The sequence below is a fragment of the Lissotriton vulgaris genome, chromosome 7, assembly GCF_964263255.1.
Source record: "Lissotriton vulgaris chromosome 7, aLisVul1.2, whole genome shotgun sequence".
Classification (NCBI taxonomy): domain Eukaryota; kingdom Metazoa; phylum Chordata; class Amphibia; order Caudata; family Salamandridae; genus Lissotriton; species Lissotriton vulgaris.
Genome location: NC_141695.1, coordinates 680,961,549 through 680,981,799, shown reverse-complemented (window position 1 = coordinate 680,981,799; position 20,251 = coordinate 680,961,549). Strand labels below are relative to the sequence as shown.

The 20,251-nt window shown below is 44.9% G+C and overlaps 1 protein-coding gene across 1 annotated transcript in view; it reads right to left on the bottom strand.

Annotated features, from left to right (window-relative positions):
• The window catches only part of SUZ12 (SUZ12 polycomb repressive complex 2 subunit), a 910,103-nt gene that overhangs the window by 764,340 nt on the left and 125,512 nt on the right, over window positions 1–20,251 (bottom strand). Inside the window, exons 2-3 of the mRNA XM_086930882.1 lie at window positions 18,188–18,234; window positions 18,028–18,092 (exon numbers count right to left, since the gene is read on the bottom strand). Of these exons, the coding sequence (XP_086787008.1) occupies window positions 18,028–18,092; window positions 18,188–18,234 (112 nt within the window). The remainder of the gene's footprint in view (window positions 1–18,027; window positions 18,093–18,187; window positions 18,235–20,251) is intronic.

Sequence of the window (20,251 nt, the reverse complement as noted above, 5' to 3'; positions counted from 1 at the left end):
AAGAATCTGAGTATTGCGGCCATGTAGAGGGGCTTCCGGAGCACTTGTCTGATGTCACAAGGGGACGGTCATGGCACCAAATGGTGCCCTTTACATCCACCAAAATAAAGAGTGGGTTGGGGGGGGGTGGGGGCTGGAAGAGGCTAAGTATTCCAGCTCAACCACTTAAGGGAGAATAATGCACAGCATGTGAATCCAGAAAAGATTCATATTGCAAAACATATAATAGTGCCCGCTGTTTTGCGTTGTCAACCAAACCGAAACGGGATATTTGACAATTTTGCTTGTAAGGGGGAAGTAGAGTCTCACACAAGACCATAATTTTGTTCCAGAGACCAGCATAAATAGAGTTTGTGGAAGGGCACCTGGCAACAAAGATGACTTCCACAATTTCAAATGGCAAAATAAATGCAGTCAATGCCCATCCTTCAATCCCCAAGAATGTAGGTTTAGAGTGCGTAAATTGATGTTAAGTACCCTGCCCCAATGTTGAGACAGCTGGTCCACAATAAAAGGGAACCTGATTAGAGGACAGATGCTTATGCCCAGAAGGTCCAAGTACCACACTCCCCTGGCCCAATTCAGAGCCACAGGATGACTTCATCATGCCTGATATTTTTCAAAGGTTTGGGCAGGAGGCAGAAATGGGAATGTGTCCAGGTGTGATGTGTTACATTCCAGCAAAAATGCATCCCCCAATGAGTGTACTTGTGGAAATTCCAACGAGCAAGACTCAACAATGCATGCTCAATGGTGATTAAAATATGTAGGAAAGGTTCTCCCCTCTTTTGAAAGATTCCAGCGTTACCTCGTGATATAGACGCCACATGTGATCTGTGGCTGTTGATAGCTCTGCCACTCCAGACTCTGCAAGGCAGTTTGCAGTCAGGAAAATGCGCTGGCGCTCCAACCACCCAAAGAAATGCAGAACGTCCAGACACAAAGCCCAGGACTCAACTCTGCCCTGCTTTTTGCAGTACCACATGGGGCTACTCTATGCAGTACCACATGTATGTAGTTATGTCCCTGAGAACCAAAACCAGCCTCCCCTTGATGAACAGCAGAACGGCAATTACAGCCAGACGAATGGCTTGTAACTCAATCAGATTGATGTAAAGCCGGCCTGCCAACAGACACCAGAGTTGCTTGCTCTTCACCTCCTTTAGAGTAGGGACGTGACAATCACCACAGTCTCTGGGTGGGAAAGAGGGAGGGGTGTGCTGCTGGACCAATTAAACTCTAGAAGCCACCACTGCAAATTACAAGCATTCTCTTCAAAGACCTAGATCGCATTGGTCAGACAGCCCTTAGACTGGGCCCACTGAATGTTTAACAAGAGCCTCAAAGTTGCTCTTACCATGAACCCGGACTAAGCCTGAAACATTATCACAGCCAATGCACTGCACTTTTAGGGGCAAATTGAAAGCCACAACTCCACAAATGCTCTAATGAACGCAAGTGAGATAGGACTCGATAATAAGAAACAAACCATGGAGTTCTACCTTCTTCCAGTGGTTGCCTACGATTGGCTATGGTGAGCTTACCTTCAACAAATGGGCGTCGAGGTATGAGAATATTTATATACCAAACTGTGAAGAAGGGCACTGACCACCACCATCACTTTCATGAACACCCAAGAGGTTTTGGTGAGGCTGAAGGGGACCACAGCAAACTGAAAATGCTATTGGCCTATCTTGAACAGCAGATGAACTCTGTGGAAATGCAGGACAAGTATATGGAAATATGCACACAAAAAAATGAATTGCAAAATATGCAATTACTTGCCCATGCAGGCTCTGTTACATTGGCATGACCACTATGCAAGTCAAGGTCCAGATTAATGAACATCGCAGCACAAGCGGGAGGGTTCTGAATGGCCCTACATATCCACCACGACATATGAACCAGGGTTTATATAATTGGGATAATGACCCTCGCCCCTCCGCATCTCAACGGGATGGAGCGACACACACAACTATAAGTAATGCTGAAATAGTCTGACATTTTTTCATAATTACATAATGTTAACACCTCATGATCAGAACTGCAGGAGTTGTAGCATCCACAACATCCCAAGGGGCCCTTTCCTGATTCTAGCAGGGTAAGACGCATGCTCTGTATGTTTGGCACTATACATGACAAATACTATCTGATATGATATGCATGATGTGATATACTTCACCTCATCTTTCAGATATGAAGGCATGAGTTTGATTTGCTCTGTTCCCAAACTGATTAACTCACCATTGGGTGCATGTAGACACACCCTGTGAATTTGTTCGGGACAGTCCAGATCGTCAATGTGTTATTTTTTTTTTTACAGGTCACCCAAATAGGAGATACATACACCTATGTAAGTAAAAAAGGTTGTATGTACACTTTACCATGAGAGCACTCTTACTTTCTTATTATGAACTAGATTTGGTTTATTTTGGTCCTGATGAAACACCTTTTTGGACTTCTCCGGGCGGTCAACATGTTTCACGCATCTATGTAGTGTAGGTGATCTCACACAGATCAGTACAACTACAATTTTGTAGCTATGGGCACAGATTCACACTTAGGGAATTCTTGACCATCATTCGTGGTATTTCTCGCTGTTTCTTTTTAACCTTGACATAGGTCACATCGCCCAGAATAAAATTACAGCACAGGTACCTATAGTAAATTTTAACTCTCATTCCTGCCAGTCTTTCACCATACACATACCGGCACCCCTGGTACTTTCCAGTCACCTTTCAACAAAGGTTATGCGACAAAGAGCACTTTTGCGTTGTCAGTCATACATTGCAGTGCCGGCCCGACCAGAAGCAAGCCCAATGATGAAGCATGCCACCCAAGGGTGGATGAGGGTACTTGCTTCTTATAAGCAATTGCTTTGGGTGACCTCTTCTCCTCCCCCAAATCGGCAGTGAAGAGTTGCCATTACGGAACAGTGTACTTGTTGTTTATTATGAAAATAGATGTCCTGCAGGTTATGAGACACCATCCAGTCAAACAGGTCAAAAGCAGAGCGAATCTGGCCCAGCATGCGTATTCTGCATTTGTTATTCCAGAGAAGGCATTCAGAGGCCGAATGTCCTGAATTTGGCTGACGCCCGGCCCTCCTTCAGAATTAGTAAGTAGTGACATTAACATCTTTGAAGTCTTTCCAAGCCCAACACCCTTTGAGAACAACAGGTTCAATTTCGTAGCAAGCCCCACATGTTGCCTGCCAAACCCACATCCTTGAAAGGACTGGATTGTCTGATGCATTACTGGTAGGGAAGGCTGTCTATACACTAGTACTCCGCAATAGCCTCTAAATAGAACTAATGCGGAAATTGTTTTGCAAGGGGTCTAAACCACAAGGAGTGCACTTTAGCTCTACTGTCTTCAAAGCATTCCAACATAGATTCCACCTTCTCACCAAAAACGTGGGAATCATTGAGGAAATGGGGTGTATTATATGGTGTGGTTGTGCGACCTCACAGTAAATTACACTTAGCAACCCCTTTTTGGACCGTTGGGTATCTTTTCTCAAACCTTTGGCTCAACCAGATTCATAGAACATATTAAATGTCCAGTATTGCAGAGATTTAAGTATGTGCACTGTAAATAAATTGAAATATAAATGACTTACCCTAATTCGGGCTAAGTCTACAAGAATCACCATATCAATACGACACGACAACAAACAAAGCGTTCAGTGGGTTTCCACTGCACATAATGCGTAGCAAAACATCTTCAGTTAATCAGATTGTTTGTGTCCCAAATTCTTCTCCAGTTTATTCTAGTTTTTAGATGCAATTCAAATATTACGAAAATATAGCGAAAAAGGCCAACGCATTAATAAATACTTTAACGTATTAAGTAGTATTTGATGTGTGTGTGTTCATTAGTGAATTATATAAAAACACACCTATAGTTTGCGAGTATGAAGACAGATAAGATGCAGTAAGTAAAATCTGTGTGCACTTTTTTTATTTACATACATTAAATATTTGTAAAACCGCGTCCAACCGCCCATGACCTAAACCAACATAAATGTAGGGGCAGAAAGCAGAGGGCACAGAAAAAATATTTGCACGGGGTATAAATTGTCCATGTAGATATTACTTTTCAAATGCCTTTTAAATACCAGTTTGACATGACGGTTATTTTGTATTTTTTGTGGCTAAAAGAAAAGGTGAAAAGGAAAAGAAAACAGGCAGTTGAATTTCATGAGAAGTATCCTATAAAACTCTTTTTTTCTGATATTGATCGAAAAATATTCTCATTTAAAACAGCACGTTTTAGGTTCTCACTATTTTACAGCCAATTTGGTGCCTTTTGTATGGAAGATCGATCTGCAGAAATATCCGCTGTATTTGACGAGTTGTTAGTAGTAAAATCGAGAAATACATAGACAAACCTCCAGTATAACATAACGTAACAGGAAGCTGGGACTGTGGATGGAGCGTGGGTATTTCTGCAACACGCATGCACGCCGGGTCAGCTACACAGAAACACGGGCCAGGGACTGTGGCGGGAGCGTGGATATTTTGCCCACGCACAGTTAGATTTTAAAGTCCAGAAGAGTTTGCACGGTAATTTTTCTGCGCGTCCGAAGTTATCTACGTTCGGCTTCAGCTCACTTTCCCCTCTTTAAGGCAGAGCCACAGCCTGACGCCTGCGCCCTTTAATACACCCCATGCAGCCTGTTTCATCCTGCTTTGTGTGTGTGTGTGTGGGGGGGGGGGTGATCAGTGGGAGGGATCGGAAGGGCATGGCGTGCCCCTACTTTTTAAATTAAACCCAGTCCGTTCCCCAACTTCTGGATTTTAAAAATGCATACAAAGCAATAGGTCACGTATTTTCTAAACTTTGACCTATTGGTATAATATTATAGGCTATTCCTTTTTGCACCTAGACAGGGAAAGAAAGACAAATAGGAATAGCGATAGCTTTTAAAAATCACCTCTCAATCACATGGATCACTACAGTTAGTAATGATAATTTGGAACTGGGTATTTTTAGGGTCTCAACTTCGCCTACTGATAGCTGAAATGGAACCTTATTATATCGCCCTCCGGGATCTAAGTCGGGTTTTACAGACAAACTGACCGAATCGATTGCTATACTTGTGCTTGCAACAAAAAAATTCCTTCTGTTGGGGGATTTTAACTTTCACGGTGAAAACTCTACATGCCCGGAGGTGAATAAACTCGTGTCCGCTCTTGATATGCTGGGCCTTTCCCAAAGAGTGACCGGCCCAACTCATACTGCGGGGCATATGTTGGACCTAGTCTTTTCTAAAATGGATCTGTTAGCTTGTAACCCCCCAGAACATCTCACATAGTATGACCAAGCAAAAAGTAGCTTTTCCATCAAATTACGCGCTCCTGACTTGCCAGTTCCAAACCCGGCTAAGAAATGTAGTATGTTTAGGTCCTGGAATGATCTTTCGGTCAGCGACTTTGAGGAGATCTTTCTATCAATAATAGGAAAAAGGGAGCACTGAAATGAGCTAACTCTGGGGGACTTTATTGAGGCCTTTTCAACTGCCTTGGATGCAGTGATCCCCCGGAAAAAAAAGTAGGGCTCACTTGCACAGCCGACCCTCAGCCCCTTGGTATACAAATGAGCTTAGTATAGAAAAGTCTAAATGTAAAAAGACTGGAGAGAGTTTGGCGGTAAGTAGGGCAACACAGGATTGGATGCAATATAAACAGGCCCTAACTACATATCAGTCGAACCTGAAACAAGCAAGGCGTCTTTTTATTTTTAATCAAATCGAAGGTGCTGCTAATACCCCTAGAGCACTCTTCAAGATTGTAAAAGATTTTGTATACCCCCCATGCCTGTAGGCAATTGTTTGTAGAAACAAAGGCATTTTGTAACCAAATAGCGAGTTTCTTTCAAGAAAAAATAAATAAAATATATGCTAATTTCCCTTTAAAAAGTTTACAAACGCCTGTTAGCTCTAACAGGCAGGTGGAGTTGTAAACAAGCATTGAAAATGCAATAGGTCTCGCCTTTGATTAAGTTAAAGCTATTTGCTTTGCTAATGGTATTGTATAGCAAAGCAAATGGCTAACTTAATAAGAGGCAAGACCTATTGCATTTTCAATGCTTGTTTTTTATGAGTGATGTTTGCACTTTTTGGCAGCCTTTTCTTATCAGGGAGGCTGGTCCCCAAGCCTGCCAATATGCTCTTGTGATAACTTGTCTCAGCAAAGTAGTATTCATCTTACATTATTTTGCACCTTATATAGCACAGCACGGAAACGATTTTTAGTCTGAAAGCTGCGGGCATCTACTTAAGATGCTATAGGCAAGGTATGATAGATCTGCAACGCCGTGAGACACATGAAATGCGATGTGCAGTATTACATTTTACATGCACAATTTTAGCAGTGAGGAAAAGGTACAAATTGGTGCAATGAATAATATTTGCACGTTTTAATTCCTCTGGATGTTAATGGATTTTAAATATGAGTTGGCTTTATTTTTTTTTTTATCCTGACCTATTAGTATTCGATGAATTATTATGTATGCACAAGTCAAGTGTATTCTGACCTGAAATAGGGAGTTTTAATGTAACTTATGTAATTTTTCAGAATAAAGTTGCTTTTGAGTTTGAGACCGGTTTCTCTTGAAGTGTATATTGTACTTTAGTATGGCGTTCCGGAGTCTTATAAATTCGATCTCACCTTCCGGGGTATTGTGTATTGTCTGCTGTGGAGTCCCGTGTGAGGTAAGCACTTGGCTGTCTGGCTGCTACATGACACCTTTAGGGTTCCATTGTATACTCAGTGTTTGAACCAAAGTGGTATAGGGCAACGCACACATGTTGCATAGAATCGCGCGTATATCATTACATAGCTCCTCCTGTCTGTGTTCATGAGGGGTCCGCGCTCCTTGCAGTGCTCGGGTTGTAAAGTGTAACCACGCAGTTGTGCCAGGAAGAACAAAAAACCCGCAGACAAAACCATGTCATGAAAAGGTTGGCAATGTCGGGGAACCTGCTTGGCCAGTTATGATCTCCTGGGAAGAGCAAGGTAGCATCTCTCCGCAGACTTGGTTAGTTTCCCTAACACACATCAGATTGTTTGTTTGCTTTTAATGTGCAAGAATAAAGAACAAGTGGCCGTGAAAGCAATCGCGCGAAGGCCACGCTGATTAAAAGCACGCCGCCATGCGCACGCGTGTTAAAGCTATTGGCACAAGCAAAACAAGATACGCGTGCATGTTTTGCTTTGTGTCAATGGCGAGTATACGTGAAGCTGTATTTTCGTTGCTATGACAACAAAATGGCGGTGGACTGTCCACAGTCCCTACAGACACGCGCATGCTGTTTGCTTTGGACAAATGGCGAGAGCAGCCATCTTTGTCTATGCAGATGCGTGCATGTAAACATTTGGGAGAATTGATTGCAAAAGAAACTCGCATGCAGGAGCAGCGCATGCAATGCTATCGCCAGGCGAGACCTAAAAAGGCGTCAGTGGCTTACAGCATAAGAGACTGTTAAGGAAATTGGTATGAAGGTAAAATTCATCATTTTTGGGAGACTGCGAAGACAACTCCTACAGACCTTGCAATTTTGAATTCACAGTCTAATATTCTCAGAATGTAAATCTTTTAAATTCGAATTATTCATAACAAAGTCATCATTATTACTCATTGATCCTCTGCTGTTAACTAGCATTAGCAAAGCCCATAGGGTTGGCTAGCTTCAGGCATATGTTCACAGCATTGTGATATTCTTGGATAAAGCAATAGAAAATTCACAGTCACTCAAATACTAGTTACTGCTTTGATTTACGAGCAAGTGTCACTCGAAGTGTCCAGCCCTGCAAAGTTCCACGCATCAGGGTTTAGATTAACGCATTTTAGTGTGGTATCCGGATCACTGCACTAAAATGCATTTAGTCACCTATTATAGTGGCACCCTGACCACCCCACGAGGTGCACTGAACAAGGAGCTACATTGCAGCCAGTGTGCTGCAGGCAGTGTTAGTGCGCTAGCTGTGCTGCCTGAGAGCATGTGCTAGAAATACACTGGGGGCATTGAATTATTTAGAATTGGACAAAGACATTGAAACTCTCTCTGAATAAAAATTTACACTGCACGGTTGTGGCTAAAATCAAGCCAAGCCGAGCCGAGCAACAACCACAAACATCCTACCACGTTGCCTGTCAGCGTGTGGTTTCATAAACAAACACACTCATTATTCAGAGGAGGACCCCAATGGCCTTCAGTGGATCAGGGGTGCACCCTGCCTATTGTTTTTCAATAAGGCGTTACACCACTATTGATCACACAGTGTGTTTATTGGCACCTTAGACACTGTGGCGGCGGGCAGTGCTTTTGGTTTTGATTGCTGCACCCTCCAATCATATAGTTTACTTTTCTGAGTACACTAAAATGAAATGCTCCTGTAGGTGCTTACTAATGGCAACATGTGAAAGCAGACACAACAGTTTTGCTTAACTCTGAACCTCTGTAGCAGCTGTGTACTAAAGACAACGTATGTATCAAAGGAGGTTATATTCAACTTTGAACTCTAGCAGCTGTAGGTGATTAGGTGTGAAAGCAGGTACGACAGTTATGTTCCACTCTGAACTCCAGTAGCAACAACACCATGATTGCTCTTTTTCCATGTGCTCTTTTACCCCGCATGAGCTAAGTGACACGGTGTAGGGCCAGAAATGTAGGGACTCAACAGGTGGACATGTTAATCGATAGCCCTGCTTCAGTCACTCTTAGCATACATCATACTTAAGGGACACATTTGAAATTGTGGTGGCCCTCGTGTCACCCAGTTGTCCTGTAATTCGCAGGTAGGTGAAAGCCGCACTTGTGGAATGCTCACTCCAGTAGTTTATTAACAGTCAGAATACATGACTATGTTTTATTTAGTCTTTGGTCTCACTGCTGCCACTATCGTTATCTAGCTGTGTTACACTTTTAGTTTCACCTGTATTTAATTTACAGTTTATTATTATTTTTTGCAGCCTTTTTGTGTTTATGTTTTTATACAGTTTTACAGTATGTGGTCTGTAGGGTATACTAGTGAATTAGTCAGGTCTGGTCAGGCCTTTTATTCCCAGCCATGTCAAGTTTCCTGTGCCTAATGTACAGCTCCAGTCCAGGTTGTTTTCTTTGAATTCTGGGACTTGTAGTCTTGTTTATTCCATTGTAAAACAGGACTGCAAGTCACAGAATTCAAAGGAAAACACTTGGAGTGGAGCAGCACATCATGCATAGGCTTGGGAAACGTGACTGCTATGTATTGCGCCAGGCATTTCTCCACAGCCCTACCAAGTCCAGCACATCAATGCAATTTAGTGCTGATGTGTGCATCACCACACTGAAATGCTCTGTTCATGCATTTAAAGTGTCCCCGTAACTACTAGTTCCATGCTGACTGGTTGCATTTCACAAACGCCAGTGTGCTGTTGGCTTGTAGTGCTGAGGTGCTGGCTTCTGTGCCGTGCACCGTTGGGCTGGGCTACTGAGCCCCTGAAACAAATCCTGTCACATTTAAGCCACGCCTGAGGACTGTAGGTTAGTGACTTTCCGTTCAGGTTTTGCAACAGTTTCAGGATCTTCTTAGAGCTTCTCATTTCTTAAATGGCGCGAGAAAGTGTCACTCTATGTATAAGTACACAGAAATCATGGAGACCTCACACATAAGCAATCTGAAAACTTGGCAGCTTTGCAGAGCCACACATTTTACATTAGAATGTCACTCATATACACATTGAAACCATCGAAAAGGTCGCACATAAGTAATCTCAAAACTTGTCAGCTATGCCTCACCTGATTACAGAGATCAGAAGTCCTGAAGGATCTTTGCTTTTTCCCATTGAACCCTTGTATCTCACAGCCTCTGCCATCGGAAGGTCCGCACAAAATTATTATAGAGCCCGTTATCACTCCTTTAAATAAAAGTCTGCCTAAGGTGGCGAGCAGTCCGTTATTTCCACGCATGGAACGTAAATTTCACCTAATGTCTATTGTATATTATTATTATTCTCTAAACAGATGACATTTGCCAGTAAGTTCAGTACTTCCGGGTCGCAGGATAGCCAAGCCAATGCCAATGAAGAACATATTTTAGGAGTTCTTTGCATCATGGCCAATCGTGCCGCGCTACACAGAACTCAAAAGAGTTCATAGGCTGTGGAGTCCACACGTGCTTCCGGGATGTAAACACCGAGCAGTTCGCTGCCAGTTGGCTGGTGGCCGGAACTTAGAAGTAGTCTCATTTTAGCGATCACCTAAGATAACTTAGAGACGTTAGTCGGGCAGTAAAGTTGATCCAAGAGTGTTAGCTAGTTGTGGCAGTGCCGCTGTACATACAATTGTGGTCGGTTGTGAAGAGGGAGGGTTATTTTCACAAGTGACAAACCAACGCTCGAGGTCCAGCGGAGGGTGGCAGGAGAAAGCTGCGTTCTGTTTAAGTTTCGGGGGCCCAGCTTTGGTCCTTGACACTGACTTACGGGTTGATATGGGACGGCACAGGGCCTAAAATGGTATGAAACAAGTACCTGGAAATCGTTTAAGTTCCTGGCAAGCCACCGGCCCGACTGGCGCGAAATCCGGAAGTCCGGCAGCGTCATGCTTGCTGTGGGGCGGTACTTCCGCCATAAGCTCATGCACGAAGTGACTCGCCGAGATGGAAGTGGTGACGCCGGGCTCCCATGCCGGAGGGGGAGCCCGGTGGTGGCAGCAGAAAAGTGGTGACTGAGGCTGTGGATACAAGTGCGGGGCTCCCATCAGTGAAGGAAGCCCCGTGTGTGCCACGTCAATGGAGGCGGAGGAGATGACACCCGGTGAGTGAGACTTGGTGCCTTGGGGGCTCGTGCACAGGCTCGGGCGGCTGGTGCGTGTGTGCGCGGCCATGGCGGCTGGTGCGTGTGTGGGCGGCTGGTGCGTGTGTGGGCAGCTGGTGCATGTGTGCGTGGCTGGGGGCGGCTGGTGCGTGTGTGAGCTGGTGCGTGTGTGAGCTGGTGCGTGTGCGCGCGGCTGGTGCCGGCTGGTGCGTCTGTGCGCGGCTAGTGCATGTGGTGGCGGCTGGTGCGCGTGCACGGACCAGAATCTGCGCGGTCACGGACCTGAATCGCCGCTCGTGACCCTGTCTGTGTCCGTTGACAAGCAACTTGGCAGCAATAGGTCTCGAACGAGACCTAAAAAGGACTGAAAGTACTTTGGATTGTTTCAAACCGATTACCTTGGAGCAAGTTTCCAAAGCTCTTGCATCAGCCAAATCAGGTGCACCATCTGATCCCTGCCCACCTAAGACTATGGCTCTGCTAGCCAACAGCTGTGTTCCCGCGATTCTCCAACTATTAAACTTTTCTATACAATCGGGTGTTATTCCAAGAACCTGGAAGGAAGCCTTTGTGCGCCCCATCCTAAAAAAACTACAGCTGACCCACAAGAATTCAGTAATTATCGCCCTATCTCCCTCCTACCATTACTGGCTAAAACACTGGTGATCATGATTAATACACAACTTAGCCAATATCTGGAGTTGAACCAAGTTCTTGATTCCTCCCAATCAGGATTTCAAAAGGGTTTCAGTACAGAAACTGCGATATTAGCAGTTAAAGATTCGTTAAGACCACAAATGGATAAAGTGGGTGCAGCTATACTGATATTAGATCTCTCCGCAGCGTTTCATACTATATCTCATGAAATGCTTGTGGAGAGACTGGTATTGTGTGGTGGTCAGGGTTCCGCCTTACAGTGGTTGCAAAATTTCATGTCTGGCCGAACTCAAACAGTTATACTGGGCCTGCATCTGTCATTCATTTAGTCTTGACAAGGGAGTACCTCAGGGCTCCTGCCTGAGCCAGACTCTATTTAATCTGTACAAGGCTACATTGGCATGGATAATTGAACAATTAGGCTTTGAGATCATATCCTACGCGGACGACACTCCGCTCCTATTTTCGATTGGCCCCGATTTAGGAGCTGAGAAAGTTTATTTTGCCAGAGGAATGGTCGAGATCTCAAGTTGGATGACGCAGAACTGTCTCCAGCTGAATCCCGGTAAGACTGAGCTAATGCTCATGGGTAAAGCCTCTGACAGTTGGTTGGACGACTGGTGGCCTGCCCAACTGGGGGCGCCCCCTGTCCCCTCCCTGTGAGAAGTTGGCCTGGTATATGATGCTCACTAGTTCTAGTGATCACCTTGTAGCATGCCAAGGAACCCTTATGATGATTGGTTGTTAGTCACCCTTATAGTCCAGCTATCCTAGTGGTAGCATGGACAAAGCAGTCTTAGGCTAAACTCTGAAAGGCATGTGAAGCCAGCTGTATTACCATACACAACCCCCTTGAATACCAGATGAAAGGACACCACACAGATATATATTGAATATATATATATATTTATTAACCACAAATATCCCCTGAACTCTTTATGAGCACAGAAGCACAAGCGTTAAACAAAACACAGTTTAAATTACACAAAAGTTGCACAATATGGATGAGCCCTAGGGGCCACCTAAACCATATACTAAGAAAGTGGTATAAGAGATACCAATCGAAAAGGAAACAGGCCTAGGGCCTTGGGAATCGCTGGAGCTGATCGGGACTAGCAGTGACTAAGTCGGGAAAGGCCCGTGGGACTCGGGTGCAGTGTTTAAAGTGCACGCACTCACCAATGTATTGTCTATGGTGCGTAAAAGATACAAAGTTAGTTATTTAGGAACCTTCCGAATGACCTAGAGGAGTGAAACTTAAGACAGACACTAGAGGTGTGTACCAGTGTGGGAACACCGGCGTTGCCGAGTTACCTCATCCACAGGACGCGGGTGCATAGGGTCGAAGTAGTGTCTGGTTTCGTCACGCTGGTCGATGGTGCTTGGATCTGAAGATGCTGCAGTCGGCTCGATGTGAAGAGTTCCGGTGGATCCAAGGGTGGATCTGAAGTGGTGAAGACCTGAAAGCAGAGGGGACAATGTTCAAAGTCACTAGCCAGTGACTACCGTGGAACCAGATTGGAACCAGGCGATGTTGGGTGCAAACAGGTGATGAGTTGTAGCTTCTCTCTGCAGCCACGTGGACACGAAGAGTCGAGGACGTCCAGGAGTCGATCACGAGCTGTCCCAGGCAGGCTTCTCGCTGTTGGCGGTGTCGGCAACTTGATTGGAGCAAACAGGCCTTGGCTAATGCAAGCCACGCAGGAATCGAAAAAGGCTTATCACTCGGACCAGCAAGGTCAGAGCGGGTGCTCCCTTTTACAGGAGCGAGGGCAAGTCTGGAGCAACCAGACCCGCAGTGTAGTTTGTAGGTTGTCGCCGCCAAGATGGCCGCTGACCACGTGGCTAGTGGCCGGGATGGCGCGTCGAGTGGCACAATGCAAAAGGGCCCCACGCAGATCGTGGAGATGCTGGGGGGCGGATCTTCGGTGCAAGGGCTGCTCGGTGGTGGGGCTTCTCAGTCCCCAAAGCACAACATCGAGGGTGCCTCGGATGCTGCGCAGTCAGCTTTTCGGTGGTCTTCCAAGAGGTCCGGTCCCACGTCTCTCGGTGCCTCCACGGGTCCCTTCTTTTCAATGACTGTGGATCGGGCTGTGAGAAGTCTGGGGGTCTGGGTCTTGTCAGGCTCTGGGCTCGGGCTCCGACGGGAGACGGTGGCAAAGCAGACGTCTAGTTGCTGGTTGGTGCCTGTGTTCACAGGGTGGCCACTCCTAGGCCACAAGGGAGATACTCTTCAGTCTTCCGTGCAGCAGAATGTCGAAGTCCAGTCGTCTTCTTGGTTTCAAGTTGATTTCAGGATGATCTAAGGTGCTATGGCACTGCTCCCACTCTTATTCCCAATCTGAGGGGTGGATCACCTGCTAGCTCCCTCCTCTGGGTGGGACCAGGAAGGGGGCGGTTACACCCACTTTCCTTTGTCCAGCTCCTCGCCAGCCCTGGGTCTGGAAAGTCCCAGGACCGGTTTGGACTGGCTTATGCACGGGGACACCTTGTGTGCCCCGGGCATGTCTGTTTCTATTCAGCCCTGTCCTACCCAATACACAAAATCCTGCCTGGGATGGTGCTCGCACCTCCCAAGGCAGGAAACCCTTTGTCCAAGCCTCCCTCGCTGGAAGTACTCCCAGCAGCAGGAGGTCAGACTTGTGTCTGTGGTGGCAGCATCCATTTTGTGATGCTGAGGCTCTGGTTAACTTTAACCGGGGTTAAGGCTATGTACATGTCGTGTCCCTCTAGAAGGGTGGAACGCTATCCCCGTCGACAGAACTGTAGAGGGGATAGTATTCCAAATCGTATGACACCTTACTCGACATGTTTTGATAAAGCCAAACCAATGATAGCATATAACCGCGAGGATTATAATGCACTTAAGAGTATATGGTATGGCAATATCCCGAAACAGCTAAGGGAGTGGTTCCCGACAGCTGCAGACAGGCTCAGCTCATGCTAGAGCACCATCTCACATATTTCCAAGCACTCTGCCTCCAGGATTGATGAGGCCTTCCATAGGAGTGACTAATAGGAACATATGTGTCCAGTTTAGGTTAGGTATAGGGATACTACACCTAAGCAAGAGGTGATTACACCAACTTGCCCCAGCTGAGTGATCAGCCAGTTGTGTCAAATATGGAGGAAAGGCCAGGGGTGGCACAATACATGCTGCAGCCCCTGGTAGGCCTTGGATGCACCTATGCCCTGGGTACCTATGGTACACTGTTACAGGGGCCTATAAGGTGAACCAGTTCCAATTGTGTATGCACCTAAGGTACATGGAGTCCATTTTAAGGAGAGAGCAATTAGCCTGGGGCCCTGAATAGCAGGATCCCAGGCCAACTATGTCAAAAACCAGATAAACACCAGGCAAAAAGTTTGGGGGTAATCATAGTCAGATATCCACCTTCCTACACTCCCAATGTGTAAAAAAAACTTAGGGTTAAAATTGGATCAGTCTTGATCCATGAAAGATCATGTGGCCGCAACAACCAGTTCATGTTTTTACAGTCTGCGACTGCTGCGGAAGATTCTCCCGTTCATGCCCACCTCCCATCGTAAAACCTTGGTCCAGGCCATGGTTATCAGTCGCCTGGACTATGGTAATCCGAGTAGGAGAGACCTTGCTTAGCAGACTAAAGGTTATTCAAAATACTGCAGCTAGGTTGGTACTGAATCTCACAGAGGGCCCTCCTTCGGCCCCTCTATTGCGGGAACTTCATTGGCTAACAGTGAGAAAAAGATCTTTCTTTAAGATCTGCTGTCTCACTTATACAGCACTTGGAAGTAGAGGCCCTAAAAATCTACAGAAAAGACTTAAGTATGTTCCTAACTGACAACTTAGGTCAGGAGAAAAGGGTCTCCTACAAGTACCGTGGATCAGGCACTGCCGATCGGGAGGGAAATCCTTTTCATACCTAGCGCCAAGGTACTATAATGAGTTACCCGAGTATTTGCGCAAAATGGAGACTTACAGTATCTTTAGGAAACCGCTGAAAGCCTTTTTGTTCTAAACAAACTTTACCTCTTCTCTCCTCCATCCCTCTGAGATATTGCTAGGCAAGCGCAGAGATGCCACCGGGTGAGTAATTCCGTGATTGCGTGCCGAGTGAATCAAAACATGTAAAAGCGGCGTTTACATGTTCCAATTCACTTGGCACCAAATCACGGAATTACTTTACCCGCGATTCGGCTGAAGATTTGCTCTGATACCGCATTTCTGACGGCATAACTGCTCTATCGGCTCCTTAACATTCTTGAAAACCCACATCTAATACAAACTGTATAGCAGGTTGCCTGCCCCTTACCCGTTTGGTCCTGAAGAAGACCCCACAGCAAGGGCATGATCAAACCCTGCGTTTAGAGGGTCGAAACGTAGACAACCACCTTCCTTTTGCCAACTTCACGCCATTATTTTTACATTGAATGTATTATGTTAAGTATGCTGTTTTTGATTTAACATGCCGAGTTTATGGCTATTTTGTTCTATATCGAATTGTCAATATAGTTTCACTATTTGACTGATTTTACTATCACCAATACCCTTTATTTTCACATCCTCACTTTATCACCACTTCCCTCCCCTCGCCTTCTTTGGGGCACTGTACAACCATTAACTGTGTTTGCTAAATTGTTTGTATATTTAATATACTATATCCCATTGTGAATTAAACAGTGTGGATCAAGTCAGTGTTTTGAAGAATAATTTTGTGATCTGTATATATTACTCTATGTTCACACTGGGACCCCTTCCTCTTAGTACTTTTAGAACCCAGGTCCCAGTGACTATGTTTGGGTAAACCCCCTCAGTTAAACATTTCATCTTTGGTGTCATTCTCCCTCTGACATGTCATTGTTTTCACACAAGTCTCACTGTGCAATAAGCAGTACCTGCTGCGTCTGTTTGCCTCACGTCGCTACCCTAGACTGAAGACACACAGCAGCAGTCAGTGCAGTGATAAGCAGTCTGGCTGGCCGCACAGTCCCAGCATGCCACCCTGGGTGCCGGTGACCCTTCTTCAGTTTGTTGGCGCGATACACACATGGTTATTATTGGCGCTAAGTATTTCAGGGAGGGAGGCGCTAGCTGCTTTCAGCTCACGGAGATTGCGGACTGACCTCATTTGGCAGGCCACGCCCTGTCAGCCGAAGCTAGATCAGGCAGTCACCTGTACAGTTAAAGATCCGACAACCTCTCTAAACCCATTCCTTTCCAAGGGGGTGAATCTAGATGCTAAAGAGGTGTGGTGATAAGGCAGACCCCTGTGGCCACCACATTCAATCTTTCATCCCGAAGCCCTGAAAGGGATAAAGTGAGCCGCCTGCATTCTATTTTCCTTAAGAATGTAAACAGCAACAGCGAAATCTGCTAAATCAGGCTATAATCTCAGACGCGTGCAGGGCAGGATTTCTTGTGCCGCCGGCTGAGCCACGGTTCTCTCGCTGGCAGAAGAAATTAATATTAGGGGAAAGACTCCCTATTGGAACCTTTCTTTTCGTGAAAGAATGCAGGCTGGGTGCAAACACGGCACTGTCAGTAGGTAACAATAGTCTCCACAGCTCCGGCGCCCCGGGATCGGGGGGGATGAGGGCTGGGGCGAGCTCCAGGGGGTTCTCTCCGCACTGTGCACTAGCGGTGGGGCCCCTGGCCTTAAAGCTCCTCAACGAGTCCGTAGCGCAAGGAGCCTTGAGCCCCCGCCCTCCGTGAACTGTGCAGGGCCCCCCTCAAGTTTACTCCCCTGTGCACTGTATTTATACATGGATCAGGAAGATCAAGGCTGGTATCTAACGCCAAAGCAGGAGTCAGTGACACCCCCCCCCCCCCACCCCCCCTCCAGACTGTTGCAAAACAAACTGTCCCAAATGGTAAAACAAGTACTAATAACAAGCACAGAAACGTAACCTGAGGTGCAAACGCACCACAGAGGAGCTGACACGGGAATCAAAACCAGTGGTGCACGCGCACCACAGAGGAGATGGGGCAAGGGAGCGCAGCAGCGAGGCGAATGCGCACTGCTGCGCATGCTAGACACTGGTGGGAATGGGCGGAGCAAAGGCGGGACATGCGCCTGCCTTTGCCCAATTGCGTGCAGTATTTTTTTTTTAAAGCATGCTACAACCAATTGTGAAAGCAAAACCCCACGCAGAGAGTATGGTCAGCTTTCTGAAGCCCATACAAAAAGTCTTGTGCTGCGCACTGCAATGATACGCGCAAGACCTAAAAATTAGCTTTCTACATACAATGCCTGCTTCAGCAATTCAGTATACTTTGAGATATCCAACAACCTCATGCATTGCAACTGAAGCATTCCTAAATAAGCAGAAAAATATGCCAAACTACCCAGATCATGACATGAGAGAGAGATTTTTCCATGAGGAGCCAAAGGCCACTATTTTAAAGAACTGACAACAGGTATAAAGACAGCAGGACTGTCATACTAGAACGAATAATAATAATCAAAACTACTACTTCCCTATTTGCAGGTTTCTCAGCAAGGTGAAACAGTTGGGAGTATACAACTAAATCATATCTAAATATAGTAAAAAATTAATTTGTATAACAAAGAAACAAATAATTACCTTTTGGCATTTGACCTGGAGTTTCTGTGCGACATGTATGTCAGAGTTCTATGCAAAAATATTGGCTATGGAAAAAGTACAGACAGGCGATGTCAGGTAAGAAAACGAGAGACTATATGATCTTAAATACACTTCAATGACCTAAAAATAAAATACTTACTGCAATGAGATTCCTTGTTCGTAAAAATCTATAGATCTGGGTAGGCTCTAAAACAAACAAAAAAAATAAGCAGTATAAAATTATTTAGCATATAAACTACAGTTTCCACTTAGCATTAAAGCGTTTAGTACTGAAGAAAAAAATACAGAAATTGTCAGGGTGGCAATTCTCATTGAAAAGGGGTATAACAAATCATTTCTCTAAACAAACAGAAATGGGCATTTCCTTTTTAAATGGTAGTTAAAAAATAATTTTAAAAAGCCTTCCAAAATAACAGTACTGCTCTTAAAACATTAACCAGCACATCTGAATATCACTCTTGCAGGCCCAGCCTTCAAGCAAGCATCTACCAATTAATCTTCGAGTGATTGTGACAAACATTTTAAATATAAAAACCGGTCAGCAAAAAGTTACCGTACCCCATACGTCTTTATGTCTTGTTAAACCCGCTTTATGGAATCAATGTACTAACAATGAAAAGCACATTTTAGAATTCATGTTTTTAATTTCCTTACAATGCGCTTTGCATTTAAATTTTGATTTATAACACATGTGGCTGCATGAAACACATTTTAAATATTAAAACATTATATACCTGGCAAAAAACACATTTCTCAAAACAGTGACATATCTCCAGTCTCGGGCAAACAAATCGATCACGCTTAACTGCTCTAAATCTTACAAAAGAGTACTAAAATTAATGAACAAACCATGCAATACATAATTAATATGGTCACATATTCACATCTCGGGGGCGGGGGTAGGGGGCTGGTGAGGAGACTTGTGCCTGCGGTTTGGAAAGCAATCATCAAAAGTGATCGAGACAGACCGATTGATGAGCAGATATCAATATGTTAATTATCATTGGTGTGTGGGAAGGACCCATGGCTCACAAGAGGCATTGCGAAGGGGGTTATTTCTTTCCCCTGCCTCAACAATGGCATTATAAGCTGTGCACCTTCGCATATATAGTAACCACTGTATTCTTTTCATGTTCATTGGTTTAGTATTTTGATCAATAAAGTAATATCCTCCTGAATAAACCTTGTGACTATTAGGAGACTTATTTCCATATGCGTGCAGGCTTAAGTAATGAGCCCAGTTTTCTCATGACAATCTCTCTCTACAGTGGTAATAAATAAATTGAACTTCGACATGTCCCCTGTAGCAGTAATAGTGTTAATGTGCACTGAATAGTGCTGTTCCTCTAAACAACGTGCTTTGGGCCGCATTCATTTTCACTGCTGGGGGGTACTCTTAGTGTAGTTAAACCCCGACAGAACCACGATCTCTGGGAGGACTGGTGCGCTACTATGATTGCTCCCAATAGTGTTTTTGCACTCTAAAGTGAGCATCAAAAAACTGTGTCAAAAAAAAGTGAGTGCAGTTATATTTGCTTCGGGCTGCTTTATAATCCACCCTAGTATCAACGCGCGAGTGGAGTTAGAATAGCAACTACACACTATTAATGTCAATAGCCGATCCCCATAAATACAGATAATATGAGTGAAGGGGGGGGGGGTAAGGGGGGTGGCAAATGTGTGTTCATTATGCAGTGGCAGTTGCAACCGGTTAGCTCTAATTAGGTCAGAATTTCCATAGGAAGAGCGTTTTTTAGTTTCAATAATAACTTTGCCATTGGATGACAAATCTGCATGAATCTTTCCACTCAAAAAAAGTTCAGCCAGTTTGGCTCCTTCATGGTAAGATGTGCACCGGCAGGGCAGCAGGGCCAAGGAAAATGGGGAGCCCATATTAATTCCCATTGAAAACTGCTTTGATGCAGAAAAAAAATGTCTGAATAGAATTGCACCAAACTTGGCAAAACAGTTAAGAGCTTTACTCGCAAAGCGAGCTTTTCGCAATTCAATGTAAATCCATTCACCCATTTGAAACATTACTGTTTAATGAGGTATTTAGGTATATCTGGACGGTTGGTATCCTAATGCTCCCGCATACCGATTTTTCATTTTTTTTAGTAAAAGAAAGGGGTTGCCTATTCATTGGCAGAAGTAGCTTTTTAGGTCTCGACAATAAGCAGTCCGAGATGTCTACCAAGCCTGC